Source organism: Thermobia domestica, chromosome 11 (genome assembly GCF_964235325.1).
Source record: "Thermobia domestica chromosome 11, izTheDome1.hap1.1, whole genome shotgun sequence".
NCBI classification, from domain to species: domain Eukaryota; kingdom Metazoa; phylum Arthropoda; class Insecta; order Zygentoma; family Lepismatidae; genus Thermobia; species Thermobia domestica.
Window position 1 is genome coordinate 212987412 of NC_137464.1, and position 15205 is coordinate 213002616.

The 15205-nt window shown below is 38.0% G+C and overlaps 1 protein-coding gene across 3 annotated transcripts in view; it reads left to right on the plus strand.

Annotated features, from left to right (window-relative positions):
* Positions 1–15205, plus strand: part of LOC145663737 (uncharacterized) — a 32162-nt gene that overhangs the window by 465 nt on the left and 16492 nt on the right. The window contains exons 1-3 of one of the 3 annotated variants that reach the window (XM_081729818.1): positions 4492–4549; positions 7900–7989; positions 14445–14553. In XM_081729818.1, coding sequence (XP_081585944.1) covers positions 4520–4549; positions 7900–7989; positions 14445–14553 — 229 coding nt within the window. In that variant the 5' untranslated portion in view covers positions 4492–4519. Of the gene's footprint in view, positions 1–4491; positions 4550–7899; positions 7990–14444; positions 14554–15205 lie in introns of those variants that run through there. The other 2 variants (XM_081729819.1, XM_081729820.1) reach the window with 2 other exon arrangements.

Sequence of the window (15205 nt, forward strand, 5' to 3'; positions counted from 1 at the left end):
AGAGGACCATAGCTAGGACTTTTATAGGAAAGAAGTGAGGGAACTATTAAAATTTTAAGAGGAGCATTCGTGTTTAATACGCATTACGCATAGCTTGACGTGCTATCACACTAAGGCACGTTACTAAAAGTATTACTTACTTCCCACGCTGTCAAATGTTCTCGGTGTAATGTGTAACGAATTCCCATTATACAGGGTGTATCAAAAGCTCGGAGCCATAGACCAACTCTGTAATGAGAAAAGATTATGAAAGAATGGAAATAGAGAAATGTTGATAAAAATGTGGTTTTGAATCTAAAATGGTAGAAGTTTTTTGATCATAACAGTCGTTTTGGAATACGATTCCTGGTAAGAGGAGACATATTTTAAATAAAAAAAGCAACGTTGTCAGTAGACTATCCTTTGGACCTTCACTATACCACCAATAACATATTGTTGAGAAACTGATTCGAAGTATTCTAGACTCCTCTCACAAGAATGTACACGATCGCAGTGGACTACCCATAAAGGAAGTAGTCAAAATTGATCTTTGGAACAAAAGTGTCAAATTACGCTGAGTCAGCACTCGTATACAGAAAAAAGTACTGTTGCATTATAGGGGAAGTGGGAGGGAGTTTCTTCTAGTTGATCTAAATAATTATACAATGGATGCGTGGTTGTATAAGCAGCAGCAACCACATTTACTGTTTGGAGAATAACAGGAATTTCATCTTTGTATTTTTAATACTCATATAACACCACTTCATTTACTGGAACTATTTGATGAACTTCAACATCAAGTGATGTTAGTTAAACATACAATTGCTTTGTCTCACTAATAATGGTCACCTGTCCCATATTTTCATGTTGACCAAACTTTCCCCAAACTGAGTTTAACATTAGCTTTGCTGATTTCTCTGTAAATTTGAGGGTCCATTCAGATACAGGAGGTATATATATGAAGATTTTAAGACAAATTGCACTCAAATTCAGCCAAATATTGTACACTCATAAATACAGTAGTGATCCCACAAGAGCTTTGAGGGGGCCTCGGCACCCCAGGATCGCCGCCTTTGTCTACATACTTTTTTCTTCAAGATCTTTTACTTTATAGTAAAATACATTTTATCTGTATTCACACGTCCTTCAGAGGAGTCCTGGGAAGTAACGTAACGCAAGTAACGCGTTACTTTCTAAGTAACGTTTCCTAGTAACGCGTTACATTTTTCCAAAGTAACTGTAACGGTAATGCGTTACAAATTTTTAAGTAACGTACCTAGTTTGCGTTACATTTCGGATGAGTAACTACAGTATAAGTATATATTTTTTTCGGAAACAAATGTTTCTTTCCTGTAAGTGAATTTCTCAGAATGAAACAATCGAGCATGAACTACGTATGTCAGTTACCGAGAGTCACAGACACACAGAGAAACAGATAAGTTCGTAGTGCCACTTGCTTTTTTTCTTTTTTTTAAAAAAAAAAAAGATGAGGACAGCCTTAGGGAAATCACATGTCTTGATTGCAAGCACCTGGAAGATTTTGTCGTAGATTTTGACAGCTCCAAATCAATACATTCAGTGAGTGAACTAGGAGTGCAATGATACCGGTAGTCTATTTGTCTATTTTACTTTGATTGGTGTTGCTTTTATAAAGATGGAGAACGAAAATATTTTACCGTTCGAACATTTGAAAAAATATTTTTTTCTTAAAAGCTGAGGATATGGTAGACAGAATTTAAAAGTAGTATCTGTAGTGCCCCGGCGGAAAATATTTATCAACAGCTAGGGTGCCATAATTAACGATTTACAGTAAGGAATTAATATGAATAAACTGTGTCCTGATGAGCAGGCCTACTTTATTACTAGAAAATAATTTGCTGATGGTATGTAATATTGGAGTTCTTTCAGATCAGTTTGCTTATCCTAGAGTCCCGTTGATTATAGAGTTTGAAACTAGCTTTAAAAAGCATGTATCAATTTTAGAGTTACTGGCAAGTTTTGATTCACTCCCAGTTCATGTGTTCTCATTTTATTAATTGTAGTGTAATGTTTCTCTATATTCTGTATTTTTAATTTTACATAACAACATTGTTATTATTATATAATTAGTTTAGCAGAATAATAATAAGCAACCATTTTTTTCTAACGCATAGGGATGAGTACGAGTCAAGCTAAAACTAGACTCGACTCGAATTCAAGTCGAATTTCGAGTCAAGTCTAAGGTAATATCCTCGAGTCGAGTTCCGAGTCGATTCAGTTTTTCGCGTCGTGTTTCAAGTTCAGTCGAGTTTTGATAAATGGCTCGTTCGTTTTAACTCGTCTTGAAATCATGGCCTGATTACCCTTGAAAGCGAAAGCCATGAGAAATGTAAGCTAAACAGTAATATGAAATACTTTTAGTGTTGCTCACGAGAGGGGACACTGCTCGCATCTCGTCTAGTCTCGATAGTGAGACCAAAGGTTGCAAGAATGGTGTTCGGTGTTGTAGCAATGTCGCTTGTGTACAGTGCGTACAAGATAGGTGAAATACAGGAGCCTTGTGGGACTCCTGCATGGATCGTGCGGGGGTGATTGTTGCCCTGCGTGGGAGACGAAGAAGGTTCTATTGTACAAGTAGGGAGCGATGACTCTGATCATATTGTGTGGAAGGGCCTGGAGATGAAGTTTGTGAATCAGTTCTTCATGCCACACCTTGTCGAAAGCCTTTTCTATGTCTAGAAAGACTCCCAACGTGTGGCCGCCGTCGTTGAATCTCGACGTGATGTTTTCCACCACTCGGATCAGCTGTAGCTCGGCGCAGTGTCCAGCTCTGAATCCAAACTGGTGCTCAGGAATGAGCTGGTTGTCTTCGATGTACTGTTTCACTCTCCTTTGGAAGATCCTTTCAAACACCTTGCAGGTATGTGAAAGGAGGCTGATCGGGCGATAGTTGCTAGGGTTTGTCTGAGTGGTGCCTGGTTTGGGGATCATCACGATTCTCGCCTGCTTCCATGCCTTAGGAAAGTATTCTGTTGTCATGATGGCGTTGAAGATTCTGCAGAGCAATACCAGGGCCTTGCGGGGTATGTTTCGGAGTGCTTCTGGTGAGATAATATCCGGTCCGGAGGCACGGTGCGGGTTCAGTCGTTTGATGACAGCTTGGATCGCTCGTGGAGTGGTGAGAGCGGTTGGAGGAATTGGGTCGTCAATGTCTGTGTCTTCCAGCGTTCGTCTGACTGCTTCTTCTGTTGCCTGTAGTGTTTCGGTGTTGTTCGTCTGCAGGATGCCTTCCAGCGTGTCAGCGAGCAATTCAGCCTGCTCTTGGGGTTCGTATAGTGGTCCTTGGGATCCTTGAAGGGGGTAGTTCCGTGGTCCGGATGATGGTTTGGTGAATCCCCTCACCAACCTCCAGAAGTCCCGGTTCGGTGATGCGAATTCCTGAAGTCGCTAGTTCCAGGCTTGCAGTTTTATTCGTAGGAGCCTCTTCTTGACTCTGGTAGTTAGACTGTTCCAGAGTATTTTGTAGCTCTGGTGACGACTACGTTGCCACTGCTTCCGGGCCCAGCGCTTGAGGTGTATCAGGACTGCTGTGCGGAGCTCTTCTGGTGAGGGTGCAGTGGGTCGAGCTGGATGGTTGTTGCTTGCCTGAGTGCAGTTTGCATCTGGGTGGTGATGGTGTTGACTGCTTCATCTAGTTCCTCCGGGGTGTTCACTGGGAGGCGTTTGCAGATTTGTCCTTTTATGATGGGATTGTGACTGTTACTATGTGTGGGAGTTTTGTCCATTTGTGTGGGAGCTATGATCGTTGGGGATTATGACCGCTTACCTGTGTGGGAGTTTTGGGTGTGGAAGTTATGGCCGTTCGTGCATTTGTGAGATTTGTCCGTTTGTGTGGGAGTTATGACCGATTGTGTGGGCGTTTTGACATTTTCTGAGTGTACGAGTTTTGACTGTGGGAGTTATGACCGTTCGTGGATTTTGGAGATTTGTCCATTTGTGTGAAAGTTATGACCGTTTGTGTGGGCGTTTTGACATTTTCTGAGTGTAGGAGTTTTGACCTGTTCCCGACAAATAGGCGGTTGAACCGGAAGGACTACTAAACCTCAAAAAACCAAACTTATTTGGTTTGTATTAAGGTATATTAGTGTAGAGGGAAGCAGAGATCTAAGATAAATGTTTGTGTTTAATCAGTAAACAATCTGACAATAAATTTCATTGGGTATATTACTTTGTATTCTTAACTTCAGACATTCAGAGCCAAGAGAACATATCTCATTAATACATTGTCAGAAAGATAGATATAAAGTTTACACTGAATACTTAATTACAAGGAACGTTTTTACTGTTTTACCTTATACGAGTTATTTGCAATATCTGGACACGAATTCTTTTAAGCCCTGAAAGGAATTTCACATAGAGTTTGTAAAGATGAAATGTGTCCAAAATTACCAAAATTGAACTAAATGTTCTATTGGTTCCAGAAACTTTATATTACTATTATTCTTTTCATGTTAACAGCAACGGTGCCTTCAAATTGGACAACTTCAGAGCACTCAATGAGATGAACTCTTTGATGTTATATTTTCAAGAGGTAAGGAATCATTGAACATAATTGTATAATTAACGAGGACAACACTGGAAGGGTGGATTGAAGTGAGAAATAATCTAAAAATATTTTCTACTCAGCAAAATTCAATTGGTTTATTTTAACGTATTCCAACCCTTCTGGTGTTATCGTCACATAAGTTATAGTTTCCTTTTTTAATCTGACAACTAATCATGTGATAGGCCTGGGTAAATTTTGATTGATTAATGAAGTAGAATACAGGGTGGCCCAAAAGTAGATATACAGTCCCGTACTGATCGACTCATGGCCTTTTATATTATTTACTTATTGTTTATCTATACAGGTATTGACTTAGTTTTTTCATTGTCCGTTCTTAATTTCTTTTCACTTATAACTTAAACTCGGAACAGACCAAAGCAAATAAATTCATTATCTTAATAAATTAAAATGTCATACTTGATGATTGCAGGTCTGTATACCTACTTTTGGGCCACTCTGTACATCAATTATGTGTGTAATTTAAATGAAAAATGTTTAGTACATGCACAAGTTTTACCCGTTTTTAATGTGCAGATACAGTAGAAGTGCGAACAGCACAACAGAACATAGGCTGTAATTCACCTAAGACTGTGCCTAGCCACCACCACAATCGATGACCTCTTGCCACCTTGCTGGTAGGAGATGAATTCCACGGTGATAAAAAATCCTGAAGTTTTGAGTTCTGAGGAATCAAAGGACTGTTATAAGGCAGCCTTCATAATCTATATTTAAATGAGGATCATCCGAGAAAGTGAGTTCTGCAACGGCTGGTAGCCTGTAGAGGTCAAGTCAGGAGAACCAGGTAGTAGGATAAGACCTCCCAACCAAAGTGCCTTTTTTATACATCTGGTGACAGCAGCATTTGACCTGACGATATCATAGTAGATGATGACTCTTTGATGATTAACTAGACTTAGTTATTTGGATCGTAATGCTGCTCGCAATTTCTCCAACTGTTCAGAGAAGAAGGTGGCATATCAAGCACCTCCCATTAAATTATTACTTGATTTCGCCGCTTCACACTTAATAACACCTTCTTGAGATGAAGGTCTGATACGGACGTCGATGGCAACGGTCCAGAAAGGTAACGTGCAGTCCTGTGGTATTTTATGTTCTAGTATACGGGGTGTAATGGGAGGTAATGCAAATACTGCGGTAAGTGATTCGTGACATCAAAAGAAGACAAAAAGTCCTCTTAACTGTTGTCGAATTCCTCGTCGTGTACGAATGACAGGGGAGCCAATTTGGGATTGAAACTCGAATTGTGACAATTGGAACGGAATAGAAAGATTTGCATATCAATACACCATGCAAGAGGACTTTTTGTCTTCTTTCTATGTCACGAATCACTTTCCAGTGTTCGTGCACATCTTTCTGTTCCATTTCAATTGTCACGATTCGATTTTCGATTACAAGTTGGCAACCCTGTCACTCTTACACGACGCGGAATTCGCCAATATGCAAGAGGACTTTTTGTCTTGTTTTCTTGATGTCTCGAATCACCTACTGCAGTATTTGCATTTTCTCCCGTTACACCCTGTATAAACCAAATCTCATCACCCGTGATGAGAATGGCATGGTGAGAATTGCAAGTTGAATGTAAACTGCTTTAACTAGCAAATAGTTAAAATCTGTAGCAATTTTTACACCAGGAAAGATCCTGATTTGCCTCCCTTGTTAATTTGGATTTAGCGAATGTGGGATCCTACGATCAAACTTTGTGCTGAAATTCAACGCTTTGAACCATTTTTTGGCAGTTGTCCTGTATAGCTGAACGGTGTTCACCTGTGCACTAGTTTCGTTATGGTTGGCTCCGGGCAGTTCCTTATGGCTTGGTCTAAATCCTCTCAAACTCAAACTCTGCTGGATATTTAGAACGTGATTGATCTTGGAAGTTTCTTTGCCCCTGAATTGTCAAATGCATCTCCCGATACAGATGTCTAATGTCGCAGCAGATTGCGACAACAGTATTGCTCTCATCGATAGGCTTGCCTAATTTTTTGATCCAAAATATGGACAAGCCTTGAAATGACGATCCATCAAAGATACGATGCCCAAACTCAGAACAAATATTTTGAAATTTCTTACCTAAAAATCACCTTTTTGGGTTATCACACAATGTTTACTGTAATACTTAAAACGCTACTCAGGCACGTAGCCAGGATTTCGTAATAGGGGGGGTCCGTGATATGAAATACTGTGGTTATCACACCAGGGGGTCGATAATTCTAAACTATTTTACTGGCAACATATATTGGTTAGTTTAGCCAGGATTTCATAATGAGGGGAGGGGGTCGTGACTTGAAATACTGTGGTTACGCACCAGGGGCTCAATCAATCTGAACTATTTTACTGGCAACATACCCATATTTAGTTTGTTAGGAAAATAAAATGAGGATATGTTAATCTTTTAATAACAAACTATAAAGAAATCTGAAGTAAAATAATATTTAAAAAATATTGAAAAATATACAGTCTTCCTAGGTAATTCGAACTGGGTTCTTGTTGTCTTCTTCCTTCTTCTTTTTCTTATCTTCGATTAATGCCGTCAAAGATAGCAACGAGATCTCTTTCGGCGGTAAACACATCCTATAAAATGGGTTAGTGTTGCAGCGAAATTGAAAATTACTTTAAAGTGTAACTGGAATTTATGTTGCCAGGCTCTGGTGATTGTTGGCAATTCATAACTTCTACGTGAGAATCTACCTGATAGAACAGGTTTATTGATTGTCATTTGTAGTCCATAAAATTAGCATGGAGCTAAATGGAATTCTGAACGGTCCGTTCAAATATTAATTTTTAGATTGAACCCCTTCCGTTTCCTACACACAAAGTTCCATATAAGAAAGAGTAATCAAACGTTTGCTGTAGTTTTATACTTTTAACGCTGATTCTTCTTTTTCTCGTTTCTTTTTGTTTCATCCCTTCTTAATTTTTTTCATATATGGTCTCGAAGGGGGGGGGGGGCGTCCGCCGATTCACAGTGGCAGATCCAGGATATGATCAAGGGAAGGGCTAAACCATAGTTTGAAGCTTTATCCAGTATAAAGCAGGATTGAAGCCCATTTTATCCAGTGTATACCTGAGCGCCTGCAGACTCGGAAAATTTTCGGCCAGCTCCAAATATGGACATTTTCCTATTTCATGCTTTGTACGATACGGACACGGACACGGACTCAAAAAGTACAAACAGTCCATACAAAATAAGGACATATGGCAACCCTACTCATCGAACTTAAAATTTAAACAATAGTTAACAAAATTCTTTCGACTTTTACTTTATTATATTCAGAGTATAGTTATTGTTATTATAGCATGTATTTTTTTATTGACAGCGAAAATGGTATTCAGTGCGAAAGGAAGCTCCAGCTTGCTTTTGGACTTCAAGAGAAGGTCATATCATGGGATTAGGTTTCCTATCTCTTGTATGTATATCTCGTACATTTTGTATTTAGTGACGTCACCAGTATCATTCAGAAGTAGACTATACTCCCACAAGACAAGTGAATAGAAACTTCTGTAATCACCAAGTAGATGAAACCTATAGTAGCATTTATCAAATTGAGCAGTTGATAATGCAATTTCATTTTCAGTAGTAAGAACAAAATGTTTCTTATTGATTTTATTCAATACCTAAGTATTGCCCATGAGGTGACTCTTCTAGTACTAACTCTAGTCAAATCAATCCACAAGGAAAATTCCTGGTGACATCACTATGCCTAATATAATATCAAATATTATAGCAATCTGAGATTAGTTTACAGAAAAAAAATATATTGAAAGATGTGGTTCTATGAAAGTGTCTTATATTTGTGTTTTAGAAAAATAATGTTCTTTATATTCTGGAGAAACATTAATACTTAGATGAATCATTTTTATGTTTTGTGACTTCCAGTGGCGTATACAAAATTTTATCAAGAGGGAGTTTAAGCACTCAATCTCAAATGCTTTCAGAACAATGCGATTTTTTTCTATATACGAGAATTGTTCAATAAGTTCTACTTCCAACTCTAACTTACTCATTAATTGTTGCACACTCATGTCCAAAATTATTGTCGTATATCTATAAATATGTTGTTGTAGGAATATAATTTGATAATGAATTCGCCCGGTATTTCTTATAATGTTAGTGTGTGTATAATCGGCAAAGAGGGGTATGTGGCAGATTTCATGTTAAAAGAGCAGTAAATAAGAGCAATAATACGAAAATAAATCTTTCTTGTCCCTTTAGCAACATTTTGTTTTAATTATTCTAATTTTCGTATTTATCACGAAACAAGGAGATGCGTTGTCGCCATTATTATTTAACTTTGTGCTGGAATACGCCATAAGGAAAATCAAAGATAGCAACCAGGGCCTAGAGTTGAACGGCATTCACCAGGTTATGGCATATGCTGATGATGTAAATTTAATAGGGGATGATAGGAGAACAGTAGAAATAAATGCAGAGATCTTATTAAACGCTTGCAGGGACATGGGTTTAGAAGTAAATGCAGAAAAAACTAAATACATGGAAGTGCGTCGGGACCGTAATACGGCAAATTGTGGAGGCGTTAAAATATTAAATAATGCTTTTGATAAAGTAGATACTTTCAAATATTTAGGATCAATATTAACAGACGAAAATCATATTCACGAAGAAATTAAATGTCGACTAAAAGCAGGGAATTCGTGTTACTATTCGGTTCAAAATCTCTTGTCGTCGCGAATTCTGTCGAGGAATTTGAAGCTTAAAATATATAAAACGATAATCATGCCTGTTGTTCTGTATGGTTGTGAAATATGGTCACTTACTCTGAGGGAAGAACATAGACTGAAAGTATTTGAGAACAGGATCCTGAGAAGAATATTCGGACCCAAGAGGAACGAGAATGGGGAATGGCGGAAGCTTCATAACGAGGAACTACATAGTTTATACGGTTTACCCAACATTGTTAGGGTCGTCAAGTCTAGGAGGCTTAGGTGGGCAGGTCATGTAGCTAGAATGGAAGAAAGTAGAAACGCTTTCAAAGTCTTGACTGGTAGACCTATAGGAAAACGACCATTAGGAAGACCTAGGCGCAGATGGGAGGACAATATTAAGATGGATCTCGCAGAGATAGGAATACAAAGTAGAAACTGGATGCAATTAGCTAAGGATAGAAGTCAGTGGAGAGCTTTTGTGAACGCGGCACTGAACCTCCGGGTTCCATAGGCCATAGAGTTAGTTAGTTAGTTAATTTTCGTATTTATAATTCTTTTCCTATGAAATTTACCACAAATATACATTTCCCGATTAAACACATAGTATCAGTATTAAAAGTATTCTGCAAAATCATTATCAAATTATATTCTCACAAGAAGACAGTTATAGATATGCGACAATCATTTTGGACATGAGTGTACATGCATAATTGTATCCTCAAACGAAAGCTTGGCAAGAACGCAGTCGCAGGATTACTGGTGGACTACATGAATAACCGGTTAAAATAGGGTGCGGGCATCGAATTCCTGACTATGGAATATAACATCAACATCTATCGTGCATGAGTATCGTGTGTAGGGAAGCATATGTGGACAATAGCACTGTGAGAAGATATGTTCGGGTTGTGCGCACACAGAGAACGCAGCCACATTGTGCCTGCATGACAATGACCGCAGTGGACTACATCCACTTCAGAGAAAGTGAGATAAGTTGATGCACTGTTCGCGATTATCGGTGTATTAAGTAGAGTGATTGCAGACAACACTGGTAAATCACTCCAACAGTGAATCACATCATACAAAACAAGTTTGAATTCAAGAAAGTGTGTTGAAGGTGGGTTGCGCTTCAGTTTAGTAGAAATGAAAGAATTCTGCAAAAACATGTGTGAGTAAACTTTATCCCGTTTCGACACCAAAGGATACATCCCTTCCCAGACCCGTATCCACCGAGGGCTAGAGGGCCGAACCCTCTAAAGTTTTACTAGTTTCCTTAAAATTTTCACGGTAGGCTTCCAAATGAACTATAATTAAACTAACTAACTAACTAACTAACTCTATGGCCTATGGAACCCGGAGGTTCAATGCCGCGTTCACAAAAGCTCTCCACTGTCTTCCATCCTTAGCTAACTGCATCCAGTTTCTACTTTGTATTACAATCTCAGCGAGATCCATCTTAATATTGTCCTTCCATCTGTGCCTAGGTCTTCCTAATGGTCGTTTTCCGATTGGTCTTCCAGTCAAGACTTTGAAAGCGTTTCTACTTTCTTCCATTCTAGCTACATGACCCGCCCACCTAAGCCTCCTAGACTTGACGACCCTAACAATGTTGGGTGAACCGTATAAATTATGTAGTTCCTCGTTATAAAGTTTCCGCCATTCCCGTTCCTCTTGGGTCCGAATATTCGTCTCAGGATCTTGTTCTCAAATACTTTCAGTCTATGTTCTTCCCTCAGATTAAGTGACCATGTTTCGCAGCCATACAGAACAACAGGCATGATTATCGTTTTATATATTTTAAGCTTCAAATTCCTCGACAGAATTCGCGACGACAAGAGATTTTGAACCGAATAGTTACACGAATTCCCTGCTTTTAGTCGTCATTTAATTTCTCCGTGAATATGATTTTCGTCTGTTAATATTGATCCTAGATATTTGAAACTATCCACTTTATCAAAAGTATTATTTAATATTTTAACGTGTCCATAATTTGCTGTATTCCGGTCCCGACGCACTTCCATGTATTTAGTAATGAACTATAATATGGTGATGAAATATAATGTGATTGGAACGGGCCTCCTCTAACTTCTGCTGGGTCTCCCTACAATTTTGGGCTGGCTCCTGGTCTGTCCCTTCCTCATTCTCGGAAATTGCGACGAATTCTGGGCTCATCACTTTGAGGCCGAGACGAAACGCTAGTCCATCCTCTCCTTGTTCTGAAAAGCTTAAACGGCAGCTATCAGCAGGGAAAGTTATGGTCACAATATTTTTGAACAGTGAAGGTATGCTACCGATTGATTCTTTGGGACGTGGCGCCATGTCAACTTCAAGTACTATGTGCAGACAGTAACGAAGTTGCTTGCACGTCTGCGTAGAATTCGTTCTCACAGATATGTCAACTCTCAGCATGACAATACAAGACCACACACAAATTGGAAGACCACCGCCGCGTTGCAGAAGTTCCAGTTCGGGGATGTTTTGACGCACTCACCATACAAACCTGACTCCTTAGACATTTGGTTGTTCCCAAAGAGTAAAGAACACCTGAAAGGTCAGTATTTTGCATCCGACATAGAGGTCACCAAGGCAGTGTACTCTTCGTATCGTTAGCAACCGATCTCATTCTCCACCGACGGCATGCAACAACTAGTGCACCGTTGGCGTAAGTGCTTCAATGCCATTGCAGACTGCATTGAAAAATGAAAGACCTCGGAAAGCAGAAAGACCAAGCATTCGTTTGAGGGTGAAATTATTCACGTACAGCAATTAATTTTTAAAAATAGAGGGTTAGAGGCAAAACTTATTGACGTAAATGCTTTTCTTATCATAATACCTTGCTCAAGGGGGGTTAAAATTCGTAACCCTTCTTGTCTACTGCACTGGTGTCGTCATAGCTTCATTTTAACTAAATTAAATAAATAAACACAAAGAGTAGATCTAGCAGGGAGACATTGACTACGACAGTGATGATAAACAAATAGATGACAGAGTAGATGGTAGGGTATACTGCAGGTACACGAGATAACTCATGAATCCAAGGGTATTACACTAGAAACATTCTCTACACATTTTCGTTTCTTCGGCTTCTCCTCTCGCTGGCTCTTACTGTTTCTCTTTGTCGATACTCCGAACCGAACTTCAACGTTATAATTAAGCTAGGGTTTTGTTCTAGAAAAAGATGAATATATATAAGGAATATAAAGATATAAGGAATTACTTTCTAAGTTTATGGTATTAAGTTCATAAACACCCTCTTTATATACACATGCGTATATGAAACAAAGGCTGGAGAAACTTACTTTTAAATGTTTCTAATAGATCAGGAGAAGCCAATAGGAGGATCGGGAATGATGAGGGGTAGCCCATGGTTAGTGTTGTCCATGAGGTGAGAAGTACATTTTCGAATTACAGACGAGACGAGAAACATGACAATTCTTTCGTCTCGTTTTCGAGACGAGAACCGAGGCGAGACGAAAAGTTTCTAGAGTCTCGTGGGCAGTGGCGGATCTAGAAGGTAAAATTGGGGGCAGCCAGAACTCAGATTATGACAGGTATATCATGAGTTTATTATAGACTTTCAAAACTATATAAAATGATAGCTTAAATTATTTGTCACTCAAAAAACGGGGGGCAGTGTGTCTATCGATCACGAAAGTCATGAAAAAGTCACGAAATCAGAAAACAGTCATGAGAGTCAAGAAAGAGTCACGAAATTTAGCTTTTGGGTCACGATTTTTAAAAATCTGTACAAATATAAGTACAGACTGGAAAATTTGGTTGTATAAAACGTCAAAATTCACTACCAAAAATGTCGATGGTCGGCTTTAAATGCTACCAAATCACAAGCAAAGCACGCTTCTATGTCAGGCATGAAAATTCAGCCTAATTTGCACCCAAATCTGGTCTAGAGAATGTTCCAAATTTTTTTGGTTTGGTAAAGAAAGGGTCACGAAAAAGTCACTAATTTCATTTTGGAATTTTAGTAGACACCCTGGGAAGGGGGGGAAGGCTAGGCCCCGGGCAAGATCCGCACTGCTCGTGGGCAACATTAGTTCACCCAAGTCTTAGCTCTCAAACACTGTTTTAGTGTTGTATAATTCATAGTTTTAAAACAATATAAATTGATAAAGTGATTGCACCTATTGATAAAGTAGGTACGAACACAATGAAGGTCATTTATCAACTTTTCAAGATACACAAATCATTACACAATAAACAGCAATAATAAATATGGTTTCAATGTTATTATATCATACCCTTCGTGGACTTTTCGTGACACGGAACGATTCTGATAATTTCTAGATGAAATTAAGAAAGAACATTAGGTTACAAATTTAGTACATAAATTTGCCAAACGAGACGAGACAATGCTTCTACAATATTTACGAAACGAGACGAGGAAAAACTTATTTATCGTCTTGTCTCGCCCCACAGGTAACACCTATCCTTGGGGATCTGTTCTTGCATTATCTATTCCAATGGGATCAATCCCGTTAAAAATAACAATTATAAAACATATTACTCACTTTCTACGGCTTTAAGTAAGAATAAATACAGCTTTGAATAAGAATCTATCTACTCTACAGTAATTATATAAATGTTTTGTGTAAATTATGCGTTATTATTATTATTATTATTATTATTATTATTATTATTATTATTATTATTATTATTATTATTATTATTATTATTATTATTATTATTATTATTATTAGGGATGCACTCGAGTCGAGTCGAGACAGAATTTTCCTAACAAAATTCGAGTCGAGACATAGCTCTTCCAATAGAAAAATATATATTTTTCGAGTCGAGACATCACTTTTACAGCACATTTTCGAGACGAGACAGTCTCAAATCTTGTGTCGTGCGCATCCCTATATTATTATTATTATTATTATTATTATTATTATTATTATTATTATTATTATTATTATTATTATTATTATTATTGACCTCATTCGTGGCTAAGCGGTTAGCGTACGTGCCTTTGGCGTGAGACTCCCGGGTTCAATTTCCGGCGGGAGCTCATGTGGTTCGGATTCCACGTTAATCAGTAGGTCCTGTCTCATATAGCCTCACTGCTAAAAGGGACATTAAACTCAAAATCAACTTATTATTATTATTATTATTATTATTATTATTATTATTATTATTATTATTATTATTATTATTATTATTATTATTATTATTATTATTATAGTTCTACAACATTTATCATGAGTTATCTGCATTGAAAGCTGACATTCGATCAGAAGCACAGAGTGAAACGGCGGGAAATGGAGAACCCCACGTGAATGCCGATAATGTTGGTGAGTAATGTATTTTCTTAAAAATAATTTTCATAAATTATTAATTAACTTTCTATAATTTTAAGTTAGTATTCACTAGAAAGCGTAGGTTGAAGGAAGTCATTATTAAAAAGTAACTCTTCCTTGCATACCTAGAATAAAAAGAAAACGTTTGATCTACATGAGTTTACTGCAACTCAAAAATTGGGATAGAAAAACTGTTTTCGTTTCGTTATTTTCTCGTTAGAGGAAGGATCAAGTGCTGCTGGCGTGCGACAGGAAATGCATCAGTGTAAGTTACTTGCGGTGATTGGAACGTGTGCAGTTAAAACTCAAAAACTATGGAGCCAATGTTCGTGAGTCATGATGTTATTCTATATCAGGGTACATGAAGTCATATATTACCCAGGTCATTTCATATCAGTATTCGACATAGTTGGGAAATGGCAAACCAACCTCATATTTTCTCGGTTATTCATCACGGATCAGGAGCGGACTAAGGCAGAATTTTCATCCGGGCAAAGTGACTTTCCCTCCCCCCCTTCCTCTAGTCCTAGCCTATATTTTACATTTTATTCCACTGATTTTACGTTTTAAACTCATTTTTCAAAAATAAAAATTAATACTCAAATACATGATATAGTCGTATTTAGTACATATACATATGTTGTCA